The sequence below is a fragment of the Bubalus kerabau genome, chromosome 19 (assembly GCF_029407905.1).
Source record: "Bubalus kerabau isolate K-KA32 ecotype Philippines breed swamp buffalo chromosome 19, PCC_UOA_SB_1v2, whole genome shotgun sequence".
Lineage (NCBI taxonomy): Eukaryota > Metazoa > Chordata > Mammalia > Artiodactyla > Bovidae > Bubalus > Bubalus kerabau.
Genome location: NC_073642.1, coordinates 8,015,904 through 8,037,944, shown reverse-complemented (window position 1 = coordinate 8,037,944; position 22,041 = coordinate 8,015,904). Strand labels below are relative to the sequence as shown.

The 22,041-nt window shown below is 36.8% G+C and overlaps 1 protein-coding gene across 6 annotated transcripts in view; it reads left to right on the top strand.

The window, feature by feature from the left end:
* Positions 1-22,041, top strand: part of LRRC28 (leucine rich repeat containing 28) — a 197,652-nt gene that overhangs the window by 111,091 nt on the left and 64,520 nt on the right. For 5 of the 6 annotated variants that reach the window (XM_055556411.1, XM_055556412.1, XM_055556414.1 and 2 more), the window contains exon 6: positions 5,529-5,735. The exons of the other annotated variant lie outside the window; for it this stretch is intronic. In XM_055556411.1, coding sequence (XP_055412386.1) covers positions 5,529-5,735 — 207 coding nt within the window. The remainder of the gene's footprint in view (positions 1-5,528; positions 5,736-22,041) is intronic. 6 annotated transcript variants of the gene reach the window in all.

The window sequence follows — 22,041 nt, the reverse complement described above, 5'->3', positions numbered from 1 at the left end:
ATGATTTGGCCCTGTGTCTGTGTAACGTAGTAGTTGAACACCTTAATCTAGTAAGGCTTAGGCCGTGTGTTTGGATTCAGAAACACATTTAACATTTAGGCAATTTTCAAGTTTCCCCAGCCTTTATTTTCTGTCAAGTCCTGTGTTGTCTTCTGTTCTCCTGTGCAAGTTCGTGTAGACCTGGGATACGTAAATAGCTTGAGCCCTCTGTGGTCTCCCTTGAGCTTGCTCACCACTCTAGTCAGCCTGGGATATGTGGAGAGCCTATCAAATGCTTTCTCACCATTTTATATCCTGTTCCTCCTTGTTATATTTTTGGCTTATCTGCCTATTCCCTTGTTTGTGCCAACCAGCAACCCCTCAGCTGATAAAATTATTGGTCTTTCATGTTTGCTTGTGACCAAGATTCCCAATTGTTATTGACAACAGTACTGGCTATGGGTTTTTCACTTTCATTCCAAATTAACCCTGTGACTTTTGTTCCAAGTTAGCCCACTCCATCAGTAAAGCTGTTGGTTGGTTGCAGCCTACCCTGCCATATTAGAACTATTATCCTAACCAAGCTGGATGGGAGAATGGGAACCATCCAAAGGAAGCATGCCACAGATTTCTGTTCTTCATATCCAAAGTGCAGTAGTTTTTCACGAATAAGTTATTCTCTGTTGAAAAGCACAGGTCAGTTTCCAGAGTGCTGAAATTGTTGCTTTTGATAATTTTGAGTGATTTTGTAGTTGTTTTTTCAGCAGAGAATTTGACATCCTCCTCATTCCATTATACTAGAAGTTCCAGCTTTGGGGGGTATTGTTTGCATGGTATATGTTTGTATTATTTATGTTTTGTCCATCTATGTATTTATACTTAAAATGGATTCCTTTTAGATAGAATATACTGAGGTCTTATTTTAAAGTGCAACCTGATAATCTGTTTTATTAGGTGTTCTTAGGCTGTTTGCTTTTAATGTTTTCTTGATCTTGTTAGATTCAGGCCTGTCATTTTGTTATTAGTTGTCTGTTTGTAACATCTGGTTTTATTTCTTTGTTTTCTTTTCCCTGCCTTTTTGGTGTTATTTGAGTATATTTTTGTTTTCTGTTTTAATTCATTTATTGGCTTTTTAGGTTTATCCTTTTTTTTTTTTTTTTTTTGGTATTTATCTTATTTTTAGTTATTGCTTTAGGGATTGCATTAGACCAATCTTTCCAAATTGTTTTGGAACTACTTTTACTCTACCCCACTAATCTTTGTTCTACTTATCCTAAGTAGTTTCTCATATATTGAAATGCTTTCAGCAGTTACGCGTAACAACTTAAAAGGAGAAAAGTGATAGTTTGCTATATTTACCCAGATATAACTCTTAAATTTGAAGATATAATTCTAAAGCTTCAAAACTTTGGTTAAAGACGTAAATCTTCAATTTTAAAAAGCTCAGCAGACCCCAGATAGGATAAATTCAAAGAAAGCCATTTACAGATACATCATAATCAGTCTGCTAATGACTAAAGATGAATAACCCATCTTGAAAACACCTAAAGAAATAATGATTCAGATAATTGTAGATTTCTCCTCAGACACCATGGGAGGCTGGAAGATAGTGGAACACCATCTTTAAAGTACTGAAAGTAAAGAATGGTTAGCCCTGGATTCTGTATCTAATGAAAAGAATTTCTGAGAATTACAGTGATAATAAAGACATTCCCAGAGAAAAGGAAAGCTAAGGAATTTGTTGCCAACATACCTGCTCTAAAAGAAATAAAATCTCTTCAGGCCGGTGGAAGTGATATGATCAGGAAGCTTGGATCTTCAGGAATGAAGGAAGAGCAGCAAAATATATGAGTATCCTGTTGTCCTGGCCTCAGTGTAGCGTCTGAATTTGACCAAATCTGCTAGATTTCTGATCCTGAGCCCATACTTTGGACTCTGTTTCTGTATTCCTGTATGATACGCTACCACCCCAGGTTTATTTCCTGTCTCTTGTGTTTAAGTTAGAATCTTAGACAAAGTTTGTTTGACTCTATTGTTTTCTAAAAATGTGCTTCCCATTAGCTGAGCTTAACAAGTATATATTTTTTTATTTTTTTGAGATAAAGATGCCACATATAGTCTTATATTTGTGGCCTATTGTAAAATGGTCATGAAAATTATGTTTAATTCACTTCTCCTGAAAGGCTATTTAATTTTATTTCACTCTCTTTCCCAAATACTTTCATAGGATGACAAAATTATTAATTTTCCAACCATATTATATATAGTATTCCACTCAGTATTGTAATTGGAGTAATAATTAGCTCAGTTTTCTTCTAACAGATGAAAAGACCTATATAGTAAGCTACTTAGACAAAAATGTTCTTTGTTACGTTTGTTCTTTTAATGCAGTCCTGCATGTTTAAGTCTTATTCATCACTTACAGGGAGTAAGAAACGTCAGGTCTCTTTTCTCTTCCCACTCCTTAGTATTTTGACCTTTCATTCATACTGACACTATGTATTCTCATTTTCTTTGTCACAAGTGTTATTAATTTTAATATCTGAAAATGTGTGCCTATCTGTCAAAGTATGAATATTAATCTGTTAAAAAGTAAATAATCAAATGATAGGAAACTTAAATTCATAATCACTTATTTCCCCATTTCACAATACAATAAGACAGTACTGGATCAAAACGGTGGGCAGTCGCAAGCCTTAGTAATTTTTTCCCCTGCCCCCCACACCCCCACCAGCCTTAGTAATTCTTGCAACCATGTCAAAACACTATTTTATGCATTTAATTATTTTTGAAATAATAATGAGAATAGTTTATTTTGCTTGCTCCCATGTGATTTTTGATGGATTTTTCAAATTCCTTTAAATAGGTGGCTTTATAGGTACTGCAGTTCAGAAGTATTGATATACTTAAAATTTTTTTCCTACAGAAAGAATGTTTTTAGCATTGACTTGGAGTATAATAGTCTAGAAACTTGAAAATGATCTTTGATTTTTTCCTGTTTCTCTATTTTCCATTTCCAACCAAACTTACTCTCTGCTTTTCTTAAAACCTCTCTGGAATCTACCTTTAAACTCTATCACACTGCCTCTGTTCTCATCAGCTGTCTCCTTGTTTCCCCAACCGACTCTCTCCTTTCATTTCATTGCTTTCTGCGTATTTACCATTTTCATATTTCCAAAAGAGTCCCTTCATCCTTTGAGAATTTTCAGGAAGTGTTATGTTCTTACTGTAATAAGTTCAAACTTCTCTCACCAATATTCATTATCATCCATGTCTCCACCAAGCCCTCTGTATTGAACTTATTTTCCCCTTTTTTCCATTGGTATCTTTGGTACTTGTCAGGTCTCAAGTAGTCATTGTGCATGTTCTAATTATCTTTTTACTTGCATGCCTTTCCTTATGCTTTCATCCCCATCTCCATACCTGGCTTGAAATGATATATCCATTTTCTTTTTGACCTATTCAAGTTCTCATTTCCTTGGATAAATTTTGCAAAAGCATCTCCAGCCCATCATCTAGCTCTTTTTTTTTTTCCCCTGAGCTCCTATCACACAGTGTCTTTTATGTGTAATGTGATTCTCAGTGGCGGAGACCTTGTCTTGTTCTTCTCTCAGCACCTGGCCCCGTGGTGTGTAAGCTGATTGGTTGCATTTCTGTCCCATTTCACTCCCAGAATAACTTCATAAAGTGAGGTCAGGAAGATTCCTTGTTTCCTTTTGTTTTTGTTCAATTCTAAAACATAATTCTTCTGTCAGTTCCTTCACCCTCCATGCCCCATCAGAAGCAATAAGAATAGACAGGCAGGAAGACTTAGCGGAAATACTGTGCTAATGGCGCCAAGGGTGAAATTGACCCCCTTGTGCATCAGTTTGGTAAAAATAGAACAAAACTCTTATTGGGAATCACAAACATTCACTGAATCCTGTCTCCTGTCTTCAAATATGCCTTTGTGCAGTATTGGGGAAATTAGAAAATAAAGTGTGAACTTCTCAGCTTATCACAAATCTCTTCTAGATATTAGTAAAATAACTAGAAATTAATGTATTTTTGCACTTGTATTACTTTTATAAAAACAGTTATTAAAAATGTTCCTGTTAAGAGTAAGTCCATAACAAAGACTAGCAAACTTTTTTGTAAATGATGAGATACTAAATATTTTTAGGCTTTGCAGGCCACCTATAGTCTCTGTCATATATATACACACACATACATATATGTGTATATGTAGTTGTTGTTCTTATCATTGTTGTTGACTTTCACCACCCTTAAAAATGACCAGTCTTAGCTTGCATGCATTACAAAAGTGGACCGTGGGTCCGATTTTGCCTGTGAGCCATAGTTTGCCAAGCTGTTTGCCAATAAGAAAAGCTAATCTGTGCAATTGGACATCTAAGAGGGCAGAAGATTTTCTCTCCTATGGAGAAGGCATTGCTCACAATAATCCAAGGCCTGAACAAACTGGAATGTGTCCGGAGGGATGTGTTCAAGTGGCCCGATCACGAGAAACCTTAACCTGAGAGGAACAACTTGTACAACAGGTCAGGTTAGATAAGTGAGAGAGGGCATTACCATGGTCTTCAGCGTGGGAGTCCCATGAATGAGAGAAGCAGACTTGTCCTGCACAGTGCTCCCTGTAGAGCCTCGAGTGAGGTGTGCAGTCCTGGATAGAGTCACGTCCTTCCCGTAGAGACTGGTTAGCAGAACTTCCTTTGCTCTGAATGCTTCCTGGTGGTTTTCCCTGAAAAGGATAGATATACCTTGTAAAGAGCTCCCCTCCCGCCCACCTTCAGCTGTGGTCAGTTAGTGTATGACGGGGACATAATTGTACTTGTCATGGAATAGATTACAAATATAGGCACCAGTAATAAAGGAATATTGGAGTTAAATGGGAGGATTTCCTTTGGGTGGAATTAAAGTGAATCTTCATAGGAAATGTACATTTTGGGCTTTAAAAGAGGAACCACACAGCTGGACAATATCTAAAAATGTTACAATAATTGCATATTATTACCATAATTTTTACTGTGGTGAAAATTTCAAAAGCTATCCTCGTGCTTACTCCAGAAATGTTCTACTTAGTTCACATGAACAAGGTGCACTTATGGGATACTGTAATATATATATTTTTAAGTCTCCTACTATCTACTTCAGTAGAAGGTAAAAAACCACTAAAGTAGCAAGAACCAGATACCATGAAGTGATTGTAATTGTTCTTTCACATTTGCAGTGACTGTTTGATTCATCAGGAAGCAGAAGCCATAGTAACAGACTTGGCTCAGATTCATCGCTTTGTGTTTCTCCTTTCTCCATGCCAGCACTTTTCCCCTGTTAAAAAAATTCTGGCAGACTAATTTAAAGATATCTACTTAGGTTGGATTATTTGCCTGCTGGACCTAAATCCTGCACTTCAGTCAGTATTCATGTCTGTGGAAGTAGTACCAGCTACTAAATTTATTTAGTTGAACTGTTACAGTATTGATTTATTTTATTTATTTAATTAATTCATTTAATCAGGATGCAATTTATCTTAATTTTGATTTTGGTTGTAGAGGTTGGCGATTTGAAGGAGCTGCAGACACTAGACATTTCTACCAATCGTTTGCTAACTTTACCCGAGAGGCTTCACCTGTGCCTTTCTCTGCAGTACCTCACTGTGGACCGAAATCGTCTATGGTGTGTGCCGCGCCACCTCTGCCAGCTGCCCAGCCTCAATGAGCTTTCCATGGCTGGAAACCGTCTTGCATTTTTGCCACTTGGTAAGTAATCCTATTTGTATGGCAATGTAAAACATCTAAAGAATAAGATGGAAAGCCTTTGTTTCCTTGACTGGGAAGGATTAGTTTCCTTTATTGTGTTTATGTTGAAGATGCTTCTCTAAATTCATTTTTGCAATGAACAAAGCATCATTCCCAGTTAACAAATAAAGTTTATTTCTGTTATGGATTTCATATGTTAAAATAACCTGTGTTAAAAATTTATTTAGAAAAAAATATGAAATATGAGATGATTTACTCAGAGAAAGGAATTAAAATGTATGTATATATATAATATGCAAATAGGTATTATATATGTATATTTTATATATATAAAACTATAAAATTGACAAGTGGTATTGAGCAAGATGAAAGAATAGCTACTGTGCAAATATATCTTCTTAGATGTTAGCTTCCATGTAGAAAAAATGTCATTGAGTATCCTAATGATTAGTATTGCCGGACAACCAGACTAGACAATTTTAAAGAGTTTTGAACTGCCTGCTGAGCTAGAAATGTCACCCTGGCTAATAAATAACGTAGTGTGTACTATAGATTTCTGTAGTAGCCCATTTCAATATAAGATGTGTTAAAGAACACAGGCCTTTAATAAAATAATGCATTAATATTCACTGAGAATTGGATTATTTTGTTAACTTGTAAGGAACAGAACTGCCATTTAAAAAAATTAAAATTTGAAGCCCCACAGAACCCTAAACTGTCAGAATAAGCATCATATGATATTATTCATAAAAGCATTTTTAAAATGAATAATTTATCTTGAGAGCAATGAAGTGAATAATTTACTAGTCCCTGAAAGGAAATATTTTCTATCATAATACAGTGCACAAATTATTTTCAATAAATAATATCTTTAAGAAAACTTAAATCCTGAGAGAATTGAAAATTAGGAGAGACATGAGCATCAGTTTGAGTAATAAATAATTATCCAATTTAAGAAGATTACTTTTCTATAAACGTAATTAAATTCTTTTTTAAACTGAAGAAACTAAAGTAAAACCATTTCAGAAGCAAGCTACATTCCTAAGAAATCAGAGCTTTCTTTCAAGTGAGCAAATTATTGAATATAAATTGATATTAGAAAATAAATGTACCCCTGCTGCATAAACCACAGTTTGTAGAACAGTTATAGTGGACAAATACCAAGTTACAAATCCAAAGACACAAGTTCTAGACTGTCTCCATCACTTCATAGAGCATTACTTGGAGGAAATCACCAAAACCTCTCTCAGCTTCATTTTCCTTATCTGGAACCAGAAATGATAACATTTATCCTGCTTAGTTTAGAGTTATGTTGAAGGTACATAAGATAACTGTTTTTTATCTCCTCCAGCCGTGACTCCTCATCCCCCTAGTCAGTTCTGCTCATTCCTACCTGTTGTTTCACCAGGGACACAGTACAGCATGTGCTGGGATGACAGGGGTGTTGGGAAAAGAGAGGGAAGCCGTCCCTGCAGATGGCTGACCACTGTTAACATCTGAGGTGCCAGGGGGTGTGGGGACACAGCAGCTGACCCGAGTGGCAGTGGCTGGTGCAAGGCGATAGAAATGGCTGTGGGTGGAGGGTAGAGTCCACTGCACTTTGCCAGGCTGCTTTCTGCTTTGACACCTCCCTTATGCCCTGAGGCATCTTCTCTATATACCGTGTTGAGTGCTGTTGTGGCTATGGACGTGGACATCTCTTCTTCAGCACTGTGTTCAGTGGTGAGGAGAGCCTTACCGGTTAGTTTCTATCTCGAGGCTTCTTGTCGCCCCCAAAGCCTTGCTGAACTTGTTAATATGTTATCGAAGACAGGCAAGAAGGTCTGCACTGGGTTCTGAGCAGGGTCCCTCCCAACATTCAAGCTCTCCATAACTCTCGATCCTGGGACCGTGGACAGCCAAAGATGCGGAAGCAGCTTCCACACTCCCCAGGGCACCATCCCATCTCATGAGGCTCTCAGCCGTGGCCGGACACAGGCCTGTGGGCAGGCTTTCCTCTCTACTAGAAAGTCATACAGGCAGGAGGATCTGGTGAAGACCGTCCAGTGAGAAGGAAGCAGGCTGCCTGGATCAGTGCTCTGCCCTGGTCTCAGACCGGGTTCTTTGAGAACAGCATGAGTAAAGGGCCAGATAACTGAGACAAGCTCTGGGGGCCTTTCTTCACTGGTGGGTTGCATGGTCTTTGTGAAGAAGTGGATGAGACAACCAGAGAGCTACAGGGTGAGGTTGCCCAGAGGGCTTCAGGAGAGCAGAGACCACGTACTCTGTGAAGATGAAGTTGAAGCTGACAAAAGTATCAGCAATCTTCTCAGTCTGATTATGGTTTTTGATTTTTTTGTCTTTAACACCATAGAAGGTAGATTTAGAAAGGGAATTTAATTAAGTCTTTAGGAAGAAAATAAGTTCATAGCTGTCCTTCCTTCCATGGACTCTGTGTGCTTGAAACCTTTCCTTCAACTCCTTTCTAATACAAAACTGTCTAATGCTAAGAACTGTACAGGACAGGGTAAAACGAGCAGGCACCTGCTCACACCAACTTTCCTCAGAGAACTGAATTGTTGAAAACAGCATATAGGGACGCCTTTGTAATGTAGTTAAGTCAGATACAATGTAAATACACATACACACAACTCAAGGTTTCAGATAGAAGACTCCTATGTTTAACCATGATTCTAATGTAGGAGCTGAGTGCTTATGAAATATCTTTAATATCTTTGATATCTCTGCCTGTAATCGGAGGAGAGCTACTTACTGAATTCAGTTTCTTGCCACAGAACTTTGGACAAAGCAGTTTTCAGGACAAGACAGTTTTTTTAATGGGACTTTTATGTCAGATTATAGCCTCTTCATAAAGCAGTTACAGAAGCTATAGTACAGATGATTTAAATCACTTATAATTCTATCTAAATCATTAACACCCATGGAGTGTGTTCTTTTTAAGATGAAAAGTTGTATCAAGAAAGGAGGATGTTCCTGTTATAGCTATACCATGACAGCTGAGTGACAGACTAGTGTACACACAGAAGCTCTGTTCCCACTGCTGACTGTCAGTGAGGAGGAAAGGAAATTAATCACGTGAGCCTTGTGCTATGAGATTTAATAGAGGTCTTGTTGATTCAGTATAGCTCTGTAGACTAAATAGCTCATAAAGATGTGACTCTCCTCTGGGCTTCTGAAAATATAGGAAAATACAAAGAAAAGGATTTTTCCCCCTAAGGTGTTTTTTTTTTTTAACTAGATTTACTGCTCTTGCAGTAAATCTAGTTAATTTTTGCTCTTGCATAATTAATAAACCATTATTCAGTAATGTCTACAACTTATTTCATGTTGAATAATAGATACAAGTTCTGTGAGGTTGCCCGTGTACAAATTGATTATGGAAGAGCATTCTTTAGTTAGCCCCCAGGAAGTGCTGTGTCAGCTAAACTCAACGTCAGGAACTTCTGTAGTTTAAGATAACAAAAGTTGCACCCACGATGGCAGGTGGAATTTCTGAGTATTAATTTAGAAAACAGTGAATGAATTCTTAACCAAAAACATTTGGCAAGTGACGCTGAGATTAACAGAGTATGCTGGTGTGTGGACTCCCATGTCGTAAGCCTAAAAATTAGTGAGAAAATAGCTTCCTACTATTGGGAAATTATTCATGTTCCTAAATCAGTCCAAGAGTTGTTGTTCCTTGGACATTCTGGTAGTAAAGTATTTATTTTCTCAGGAAAAGTTATTCTGTGTGCCAAGGACTTGGGCTGTGAGTAAAATGATAGCTTCTTATTACTGTGGGCTATATCCTGTAACTTTTATAGGGATACAAAAGTGTGCTTTTTATCACATAACAGGAGATTACTCTAGTTTCTGTGGTAGCTGTAGTCATTTTTCCTTTGTAGGAATAGGATACGTTGTGTAGGGTGAAAAAAAAGTTTATGCCAAGTATCAGTGCAATTTTAGAAAGTAGTTTGTAGGTACTTTCAAAGTCCATGCTGAAATCTTTTTGTTGTTGTTGCAAATGGTATATAAATGACACAATTTTTTAAGTACACTTATTTTCACTATTGCTTCTCATTCTTGCTTTCTCTGTATCTGCTTAGAAGGTCAGGAAAAGAATTGCTGTTTACTGTTTTTTAAGAAAATATTTAAATCCACAAAGTGAAGCTGTTCAAACTTAAACTCCGGTATGGACACCAGATGGAAACCAGTTAATAATTCCTTAATCTCAGATGAATGTAAACTGTGCTTTACTGAACCGTGGAATGCATTTGATCTGCAGCTTGAAGAAATACTGCATTGAGGTCATTGTTTAATGGGAATAATCTGCAAAGTTTGTAGCCTTAAATACGTTTCAGTGCTAAAATGTTTTTTTCTGGTTCAGACCAGAAGCCCAGAGGTTGGAATCAGTCTTACGTTTGAGTAGAAGGTATCTTCTGCTTTCCAAGGAGGGACCCAAAATCATGTTCTGTAGGGATTGTTGGGCAGGTCTCCAATCAAAGGCATAATGAAAAAGGAGAAAAGAAAGGCTTGAAAACAAGGTTCAAAAACTAGTAGTGGGAAGAAATGAGAGAGACATTTTCTATTAACTGAAGTTTATATAGACCCTATTTCAGGAGCAAAGTTGTAACTCTGGAATGTGTATTTTTTCAAGAAAGAGGGTGTTCAATTCTTCTTTTGAGCTCCTTTCTTTGCAAGTATTTATTTAAGAAAAATTTGCATCCTGGTGTGACTTACTCATCTGACTTTTTCCACTATCTTAATGAATCCCCTCTGCTTTATTTTTTCATCATTTCAGACCTTTACTCTTGCCTTAAGGTTTTCTTAGGGTGTAAACAGGATTATTTAATATGATAGAGTTGATAGGATTATTTAATATGGCTTCTCTAGTGTGGGCAGACACTGACTTTTCCTGTGCTAATGTATGAAGAGGAAAGTTCACCTAGAGTAGGTGGGCTTTAAAGGGACAAGTGTGTATTTTTCTCAAAGTTTTTGGAATAGGGTTTGGGGTAGGCAATGATTAATATGAAAAAACTGAAACTGTTTTCCTCAACTATCAATTAGGAAAAAGAATTACTACTCATTCTTAAAAAGATACAGATGTGGAACCAAAATAAGTAGTGTGAGGGCTAGATTCATGAGCAGAATCTCTGCCAGCAAAGTTTTTGTTAATTTGTTTTTTTAAATAGTGACAAGAATGTGCGGTACAAGCAAAGTCTGGAAGATGTTGTCAGTTGACAAGAGTCAGTCATAGTTTTCAATCAAGTTCTTAAATTGGGGAAAAAGAGAACAGGTTCTAGTCCAGCTGAGCAAGAGCTGACGGTCAGATGCAGAGTGAAGATGTTTTGCTCTCCGTGCTAGCTCCCCTGGCTGGAAGAAGTGCTCCTGTATAGTTCCCAAGCCTGTTCTGGACAGTCAGCCTCAAGACTCCTCTAGGATCTTCTCTGAAGGAATTCTTGGTATTTCTTGAAATTGCTGTCCTAAATCTGTAAGTCAGAACCACCCCACCACTTATCTGATCTTTTAACAAAAGTGGAGGGATATTTTGTTCATCATTTAGCTCCTTGTCAGTGTCTCCTGGTATCACACCTGGATGTTTGGGCAAGCCTGTCCTCAGGTGCCCACTGCACCCATGCCATCTGCTAGGTAGTGTTACTTCCTGTGTTATGTAGGGGGGCCCTGCTTGTACGGAAATGATCTGTTAAGGGAGGCGGCTTAAGTAATATCATGGTTAAGGAGACAGGCATGCTTTTTTTTTTTTTTTGCATTTCTTTTTTTTTTTATTTTTTTTTATTTTTTAAACTTTACATAATTGTATTAGTTTTGCCAAATATCAAAATGAATCCGGCACAGGTATACATGTGTTCCCCATCCTGAACCCTCCTCCCTCCTCCCTCCCATGCTTTTATTCATTTATTTCTGCTGCACTGCATGGCATGTGGGATCTTATGTTCCCCGACCAGGGATTGAATCCACAACCCCTGAAGTGGAAGTGCAGAGTTTTAACCTCTGGACCTCCAGAGAGGTCCCAGACATCCTTTTAAATTCCAGCTCTACCATTTAATAGCTGTCTGATCTTGAGCTTAGAAAGGCTATTTAGCTTGTCTAAGTCTCAGTAATGGGGTAATGTTAATACCTACTTCATAGAACTATTGTGAGAATTAAGTAAGATCTATTTAAAACACTTGTATCACTCATAAATACTACATAAGCACCCAATCAACATAAACTACCTTTATTGTTTGACTAGATGGTAAGAAAGGGTTGGTGGTAAGAAAGGGTTGGTGCAGTGTGTGTCTTCACTTTTGTACCCTAGGCATCTAGCACAGTGTCATGCCCATTGCGTGTAATAATGTCTCTATTACTTGACTGTGCAATGCAAATAGAGATGCTGCTGCTTGAATATTGAAACCAACTGCAGAGAAAGCCTTCAGTTATTCAGATTCATTGAAATCAATTTATTTTAACATTGACAATCTACTTGTGTAAAGTATTAAATCATAATTAAATCATAATTCACTGTGAAATATTATTTAGTAAAAGTTGAATAGACCAGAAAGAATATGATTATGTAAAAGATTAAATGGTTGTATGTGTATGTCTATTTAGAGAAACTAGCACTTTAAATAATTAATGATTCTGAAAAAGTAATCAAAAAGTTCTGTGTCAAATGCATCATGTAGGGACTTAGTTTTAAAGATGATTTGGGAATACACTGTAAATTATTCTGAATTCATTGTGAAGCAACCCAGATTTTATAGTAAATAAAAATGTGATTGTGACTAATAATCTGGTTTACTGAACCATGGTAATTGGAATAACATTGATGGACCATTCCAAACAGCCTACTTCAGTCTATTGCTTTCATGTTCTGGTTTCCATTGCCCCGTAATTTTGTTGAATAGAATACATCATTCACCTTTTGATAAAATAAATGAGTTTCATGCTGGTCATTGTGCAGTAAACAGATCCTGTTTGGTCTGGCGTGTGCTGTCCTCCTGTGCCTGCTTCTGCAGTATGGTTAAAAGAGCAGTAGCCTCGACACACAGGAGCTTTTTGTTCCTTCTTCAGCCATGTGGACTGCATATGCCAGGCCCTTGAAGTCAAAACAGAGAGAGAAAGAGAATTGGAGTTTATGCAGGACTGCTAGCTTTTGCTAATTTTTAAGTAACAATACTTTGATCTCTGAGTCTGAAAGAAAAAAAGGGAAGCATTTTAGACACAGAACAGCACTTTAAAAAGCCACATGAAAAAGTTCTTTGTTGCTTTAACATCTATGCACATGGACAACTTCCTTGATTTATAAAATTCATGTACAGAGCACTTTTTGCACAGGAACTTAAAAGTATTACTGCAATATCCAGTATTATTTATTGAAAACTCTTGGTCCATTGAAATTAATGGGAGAAACAGCTTATTAGCTGGTAAATTAATGATCTCTTCCAAAGTTAATTCCTGAGTGAAGATTTTCTGTTATAAGAATAGAGAAATAGCTCAAAGCTTTTTCTTGCAGAAAATACTTAACATTTCAAGAGCATCATGATTAAAAATGTCATTCCATTGTGCTTGGGGTTTTGCCAGCTGACGGGCTTGGCGAGAGTACACTCTCAAGAGGCTGCCACAGCCCTGCCTGTATAGCCTGTGACCTTGCTGAGTGTTTAGGTGTCTGCCTCGCCAGCAGGCTGTGCTGTGTCAGCTTAAAGCGAGGATTGCCTGGTTCTCTTTAGACTCCACTCTGTTTTGTGATCTTCACTTTATATTCAGGAAGGAGGTAAAAGACTAAGATGTTGAGTACCAGCTGTTATTCAAGGGACTAGATTGTTGACTCTTCATAACAAGCTCATGTCATAGGTATTATTACCTTCATTTCACAGAGGAGGTAACTGGCTTGGAGTGTTTGATTGGAAAAGCCAGGTTTCAGAGTCCGAAGCCCACGATATCTTGTAATTTCAGTACTGCTTTTTCTTACTCTATTTGACATTGTGTTGTTTGCACAGTTTGAATGTCTGTATTAAATACTTGTGTCTGTGTGACATTATACTGGTTAAAGTATAATGTATATAAAGTATAATGTATAATTATAAAATATAATGTATATAAAGTATAAAGTATAGCTTTGAACACAGTTGATTCATGTTTTCTTTTACCTTCAGTAGAAAACAATTCATCCTGTTACGGGCATATATAAAAAATTATATTCCATACACAAATTGGCCTGGAGGTATAAACAGAAATCTTTGGAATATTGAAAACCTGAGATGAGGTCTAAACCAAACTATTTTAAAATCATCAACTCTTCATTTTTTTTCCCCCATAAAACTAGGATAGGAAAGAAAACTAAACTATAGAAAAACTAGCCAGTGCCAGCTTTTCTTTAACTTTGTATTTTGATCGTTACATGTAGCCCCATTCAATTTGTTTCCTGTGTCATGTCCCACTTTGAGTCCTTGGCTCAGGGAGATGAATCACTGTCTCCAGAGGCAGTTGCCTCCAACTCTATTCTGCGCAAATAAAGTATAGAAAAGAGTGCCTTTTGCTGCATGCCAAAGAGAATTCTCTCTTAATTGGCCTTGTACTGTAGGACATATTTCCAAATGTGTCGCTAGTAATGAGAATAATAATAACTGCCATATACTGGAGAAGGATGTATGCCAAGAATTCTGCTTGTTAATTTATAAACTTTGTTAGACTAAAAGTAAGGGACAACATTATTTTGCTCTTTTTACAGATGAGGAAACTGAAGATATACATTTAGTAAATTGAAGAACTAGGATTCAAATCCAAGTTCTCTGACTCCAAAATTGTATTCCTGCTCTATTAATTATTATTAGTAGTATACGCTCCTTACTGATCCATCAACTCAAATAAAGAATCTTTACCTACCTATGGGCTCTGACAAGCATATTTCAGATCAGAGTTCATTTGTATTTTATCAGTGTAGTTTCAGTTTTTTAAAAATTTCAAACTTTTCTGTATGCCTTTAAAGTCTGCAGATTTCTTATGTAATGAAAGGGTTTGTATACATATCAGAGAAATAGTGAAAAAATATAAAAGAGGAATTTTTAGTTAAATTTTGAGGACTTTTTCAGGGCAAGTAGATTCTGGTATTCTATGTATATTTTTCCCATCTGTGTTTTATAAATTTGTAGCCTTTTATACTAGTAGATATGTTTATACATGTTTACTAAAGTAGCAGTACATATTATTGTGGCAATTATTTAAAAATTCTTATGCCTAAACAACATACTGTGTAGTCATTTAAATTTCACAGATTACTTTCACCTTCAATTTTAACAACTTGATAAAGTTGAGGGATTAGGCACTATTATGCCATTTTAACATATGTGCATGTCTGTAAAGCTTTTGATTTCTCCTTCAAATCTGAATGAAAGTCTTACTGAGTATTCTTGGTTGTATGTTCTTCCTTTTATCAATTTAAATATTTTGTTCCATTCCCTTCTGACTTGTAGAGTTTCTGGTGAGAAATCAGCTGATGACCTTATGGGAGTTCCCTTTTATGTTACTTGTAATTTTTACCTCATTGCTTTTAATATGTTATCTTCATCTTTAATTTTTGTCAGTTTGATTACTATGTGTCTTGGAGTGTTCCTCCTTGGGTTTATCCTGCCTGGGACTTTCTGTGCTTCCTAGACTTGGTTGACTTTTTCCTTTCCTGTGTTAAGGAAGTTTTCAGCTGTTATCTCTTCAAATATTTTCTCAGGTCTTTTCTCTCTCTCTCTTCTCCTTCTGGGACCCCTATGATGCAAATGTTAGTGTGTTTAATGTCATCCCAGAGATTTCTTAGGCTGTCTTCATTTTTTTTTTTTTTTCATTCTTTATTTTATATTCTGTTTAGTGGCAGTGATTTCCACCATTCTGTCTTCAGGTCACTTATCTGTTCTTCTGCCTCAGTTATTCTGCTTTTGATTCCTTGTAGTGTATTATCCCTCTCTGTTTGTTCTTTAATTCTTCTAGGTCTTTCTCGAACATTTCTTGCATCTTCTCCATTCTTTTTCCGAGATAAAGAATTCACTATCATTATTCTGAATTCTTTTTTCAGAAGGCAGCCTCTTTCCACTTCATTTAGTTGTTTTTCTGGGGTTTTATCTTGTCCCTTCATCTAGGACATAATCCTCTGCCTTTTCATTTTGGTTAGCTTTCTGTTGATGTGGTTTTCATTCTGGTGGACTGGGGGTTGTAACTGTTGCTTCTTATGTCTGCTGTCTGTTGGATGAGGTTCACAGGCTTGGGTAAGCCTCCTGAGGGGAGGGACTGGTAGTGGGAAAAACTGAGTCTTGCTCTGGTGGGCAGCACTGCCACAAAACCAGCTTTACAACAAATGCTAAAGAAACCTCTTTAGGCAGGAAACAAAAGAGAAGGAAAAGACCTACAAAAAAATCAGAAACAGTTAAGAAAAGTAATAGGATCATTGTTGTTGTTGTTTGGTCACTGGGTCATGTCCCACTCTTGTGACCCCATAGACTGTAGCCTGCCAGGCTCCTCTGTGGGATTTTCCAGACAGGAATACTAGAGGCTTGCCATATTTTAATAATTACCTTAATGTAAATGGATTAAATGCACCAACCAAAAGACATAGACTGGCTGGGTAGATGAAAACATGTGCATGTAGGCACTTCCATTTAGCACATCCCTCTATTTAACCCCCTAAATTGTATGTAATTATTTAATATTTTTTGGTTTATAATGTTTCCATTATGGCTTACAGTTGTGATTATCTTTTATTTTCTTCTTTGACTATTGATTGTGAAAACTGATAAATGTCTTTTACTGTTGTGATTATGTAATTTATTTATTTATGTATTTATTTACTTATTTATGTAATTTATTTATTATTTAATACCATTGTATTATGATTAGTCAACAGATAATAATAGAATTCTATATCACTAAAACTACCATTTAATAGAAAAACCTGATATCACTTTTTAAAATCCAGATGCACATTAGAATTATCTTGGAATTTTTTTGAAAACTGTTGAGTGCCCAGGTAGTGTTTTTTCCTTCAAAGCTCCAGATGTGATTCTAAGAGCAGTGACATTTAAAAACAACTGCACTGTATGATGATCTTTTGCTTTCATTTAGTTTGTTTTACTTTTTCTATTTCATATTCAGTGCTCTCATTTCATTTAGTTATTATTTTCCAGTTTCTCTCTTTTTTTGTTGTTCTTGTTCAAGCCTTTATCAAGTATAGGAGAAAAGATTTTGTGTGTGGTATGTGTGTGTGTGTATAGTATGTATAATATATTTTAGGAAATGAGTTTTTGCTTAGCTAAAAAATTTGACATTTTTAGCTCTACTTGTTTGACTAAGTTTGAATGTAATGCTTTAGTTCAGTTCAGTTCAGTTGCTCAGTCGTATCCGACTCGTTGCAACCCCATGAACTGCAGCACACCAGGCCTCCATGTCCATCATCAACACCCAGAGTTCACTCAAACTCATGTCCATTGAGTTGGTGATGCCATCCAACCATCTCATCCTCTGGCATCCCCTTCTCCTCCCACCTTCAATCTTTCCCAGCATGAGAGTCTTTTCAAATGAGTCAGCTCTTCACATCAGGTGGCCAAAGTATTGGAGTTTCAGCCTCAACATCAGTCCTTTCAATGAACGCTCAGGACTGATCTCCTTTAGGATGGACTGGTTGGATCTCCTTGCAGTCCAAGAGACTCTCAAGAGTCTTCTCCAACACCACAGTTCAAAAGCATCAATTCTTCGGCGCTCAGCTTTCTTCACAGTCCAACTCTCACATCCATACATGACCACCGGAAAAACCATAGCCTTGACTAGACGGACCTTTGTTGGCAAAGTAATGTCTCTGCTTTTTAATATGCTGTCTAGCTTGGTCATAACTTCCCTTCCAAGGAGTAAGCATCCTTTAATTTCATGGCTGCAGTCACCATCTGCAGTGATTTTGGAGCCCAGAAAAATAAAGTCAGCCACTGTTTCCACGTTTCCCCATCTATTTCCCATGAAGTGAGGGGACCAGATGCCCTGATCTTCGTTTTCTGAATGTTGAGCTTTAAGCCAACTTTTTCACTCTCCTCTTTTACTTTCATCAAGAGGCTCTTTAGTTCTTTTTCACTTTCTGCCATAAGGGTGGTGTCATCTGCATATCTGAGGTGATTGATATTTCTCCCGGCAATCTTGATTCCAGCTTGTGCTTCTTCCAGCCCAGCGTTTCTCATGATGTACTCTGCATATAAGTTAAATAAGCAGGGTGACAATATACAGCCTTGACGTCCTCCTTTTCCTATTTGGAACCAGTTTGTTGTTCCATGTCCAGTTCTAACTGTTGCTTCCTGACCTGCATACAGATTTCCCAAGAGGCAGATCAGGTGGTCTGGTATGCCCATCTCTTTCAGAATTTTCCACAGTTTATTGTGATCCACACAGCCAAAGGCTTTGGCATAGTCAATAAAGCAGAAATAGATGTTTTTCTGGATCTCTCTTGCTTTTTCCATGATCCAGCAGATGTTGGCAATTTGATCTCTGGTTCCTCTGCCTTTTCTAAAACCTTGAACATCTGGAAATTCATGGTTCATGTATTGTTGAAGCCTGGCTTGGAGAATTTTGAGCATTACTTTAGTAGCATATGAGATGAGTGCAATTGTATGTTAGTTCTAATTTATAGTCAATCAAAACTTTGATGTAATTCCATTTATTCTGGCATCTAGTCTACTAGAGTTTTTATTGCTAAAGTCTAGAAAGCTTATTATTTGAGTGATTTAAAAAGAAAATTGAATGAGGCTTGAAACTTCTGTTCCAGTTCTGAGACTATAAAGAAATACTATGTTGTTTAAAAAAAAAAAAAAACTCAAGAAAGTAACATGTAATACAATATTATTAACTAAAGTACAGAGTTTGTTCAAATTTAATGGAATTTTATGCTAGTTTCCATTATTTGTTCTCATACCTTATTCAAGATTCCACATTGTATTTAGTTGCACTGCACAGCTTCAGCTGCATGCAACAAATTCTGATTAATTCTTTTTGTTTTTACTCTGTTACAAATATTTTCTAATTTTCCTTGTTATGACCTCTCAGATACACCCATCATTTAAAAGTGGATGTTTAATTTCCAAATACATGGGGTTTGTAAGGTATCCTTGATATTAATTTCTTGTTTAAATGCTTTCTTGACTGCAATCACCCTCTGTGTTTTTTCAGTCTTTTAACTTTATTGAGGCTTTCAGTGGCTAAGTCAAAGGTCTCTGTTGCTAAATGTCACATTGTACTTGAAAGTACGTGGGTTATTTTCAAATATCTTTTGGTACTGATTTCTAACATAATTCCACAGTGATAAGAGAACAGATTCTGTATGATTTCAATACCTTTAGACCATGAAATTTTTACACCTTATGCTATCTCTGAATATGTTCCACTGTCTTCTGGTTTATAGTCTATGGAAAGTTGAATAGAATTTTTCTCGTGCTATTGTGTTGAAATTACATAAATCTTAATTATGTTGAATTGATTCACTGTGCTTTTCAGGTCTACTTTATCCTTCTACTTTTCTGTCTATTCATTCTATTGATTTTTGAGTGTTTGATACTGAAACTGTAACTAAATATCCTAATTTATCTACTTAAAAGTTATTGTAATATATAGTGAACTATATGTAACTTTGTTCTGTATTTTCCAAATGTCCTGTAAACTTATGACACTTTTGTAATCTAGAAAAGAAAAAGAAAAAAATACATGTTCAAACTAAGGCTTTGCTCATAAGTGAAAGAATAGACACATAAGATGTTGACAATCACACAAAAAAATGCAAAAATGACCCTCATATTGAAAAATGTTCACATCAATAATGAGAGAAATACAAATTGAAAATGACAAAATGTTTTAAATAAGACAACATGTTTTAGAAGTTGATGAGACTGTGGGAAACCCAATGCTTTCATATATGATGAAGAGAATGCAAACTGGTGTAATTCCTCTGGAGGGAAATACCAAGGACTCTATATACGTATTTACCTTTTGACCCAGCAAGTCCACTGCTTGGAATGTATACTGAAGGTACACTTCCAACAATAGAGTTGAATATTATGCATGGGTTGGTATATATATATATGTTTTGTAAATCTGCCTACTTATGGATCCTAGAAGCAGTGGCACTCTTATAGTAAGGAACACATCTAGCATTCAGATGTTGGTTTCTAGACACCATACCCCATAATTTAATTTAATTTAATTCCTTTAATTAAAAGAATTAAAGCTCCTTGGAGAAGTAATTGATTTCAGGACTAGAGCAGGGAAAGTACAGTTTGAACTTGGAATATCTTTTGCTCCTGGAAAGTATGGCAATACTCAAAGAAGGATGAAAACTTGTTTAAAGAATGAAAAGACCAATTTTAAGTGTTCCTAGTTGCCAAAACTGGAAAATTTTAGCTAACACAATAAACAACAATGGTAGTGGGCTTTTAGTCCTTAAAATAAATAAATGTCCTTGAATCCATACCAATATAAAAATAAAAAAAATAAACGGGGGAGAAGGGATCATTCTTCCTTACGTAAGAATTCCAATTAATAAATGTAGTCAGAAAGATGGTAATTGAAAATCACCACTAAGTAAATACTATGTTATAATTGTTACAAACAAGATCCATTGATGAATGGTAAAATTAATGGGCAAAATTTGGAGAAGGAACAGGATATTTAGTTTAGAGTTGTAGTAATCTGAAGACTTGACCTGGAGTTTGCGGAGGTGCTTCCAAGACTGTTTACTCACATGGATATTGGCTGGAGGTCTCATTCCTCTCCAGTAAAGCTGCTTTAGGGCCTTAGTGAAAAAGGAGTTGTCTTCCTGAAGAAGTGATCCAAGAGAAACACCAAAGAGAAAGCCACAATGCCTTTTGTGACTTACTCTGAAACCACAAAATCGCACAGCAGAAATCTATTCTGTTTGCTCACTTCAGTTCAGTTCAGCTGCTCAGTTGTGTCTGACTCTTTGTGACCCCATGGACTGCAGCACACCAGGCCTCCCTGTCCATCACCAACTCCCAGAGTTTATCAGAGTTTATCAAGCTCATCTCCATTGAGTTCGCAATGCCATCCATCTATCTCATCCTCTGTCATCCCCTTCTCCTCCCACCTTCAATCTTTCCCAGCATCGGGGTCTTTTCAAATGAGTCAATTCTTCGCATCAGGTGGCCAGAGTATTGGACTTTCAGCTTCAGCATCAGTCTTTCCAAAGAATATTCATGTCTGATTTCCTTTAGGATGCACTGGTTGGATCTCCTTGCAGTCCAAGGGACTCTCGAGTCTCCTCCAACACCACAGTTCAAAAGCATCAATTCTTCGTTGCTCAACTTTCTTTATAGTCCAACTATCGCATCCATACATGACTACTGGAAAAACGATAGCTTTGACTAGAAGACCTTTGTTGGCAAAGCAATGTCTCTGCTTTTTAATATGCTGTGTGGGTAAGCGTCTTTTAATTTCATGGCTGCAGTCACCATCTGCAGTGATTTTGAAGCCCCTCAAAAATAAAGTCTGCCACTATTTCTACTGTTTCCCCATCTATTTGTCATGAAGGGATGGGACCAGATACCATGATCTTAATTTTCTGAATGTTGAGTTTTAAGCCAACTTTTTCACTCTCCTCTTTCACTTTCATCAAGAGGCTCTTTAGTTCTTCACTTTCTGCCATAAGGGTTGTGTCATCTGCACATCTGAGGTTATTGATATTGCTGCCAGCAATCTTGATTCGAGCTTGTCCTTCATCCAGCCAGGCATTTCGCATGATGTACTCTGCATATAAGTTAAATAAACAGGGTGACAATATACAGCCCTGACATACTCCTTTCCCTATTTGGAACCAGTCTCTTGTTCCATGTCCAGCTCTAACTGTTGCTTCCTAACCTGCATACAGATTTCTTAGGAGGCAGGTCAGGTGGTCTGGTATTCCCATCTCTTGAAGAATTTCCCACAGTTTATTGTGATCCACACAGTCAAAGGCTTTGGCATAGTCAATAAAGCAGAAGTAGATGCTTTTCTAGAACTCTCTTGCTTTTTCGATGATTCAGCAGATGTTGACAATTTGATCTGTGGCTCCTCTGCCTTTTCTAAATTCAGCTTGAACATCTGAAAGTTCATGGTTCAGATACTGTTAAAGTCTGGCTTGGAGAATTTTGAGCATTACTTTGCTAGCATGTGAGATGAGTGCAATTGTGCAGCAGTAGTTTGAACATTATTTGGCATTGAGTTTCTTTGGGATTGGAATGAAAACGGACCTTTTCCAGTTTTGTGCCACTGCTGAGTTTTCCAAATTTGCTGGCATATTGAGTGCAGCACTTTCACAGCA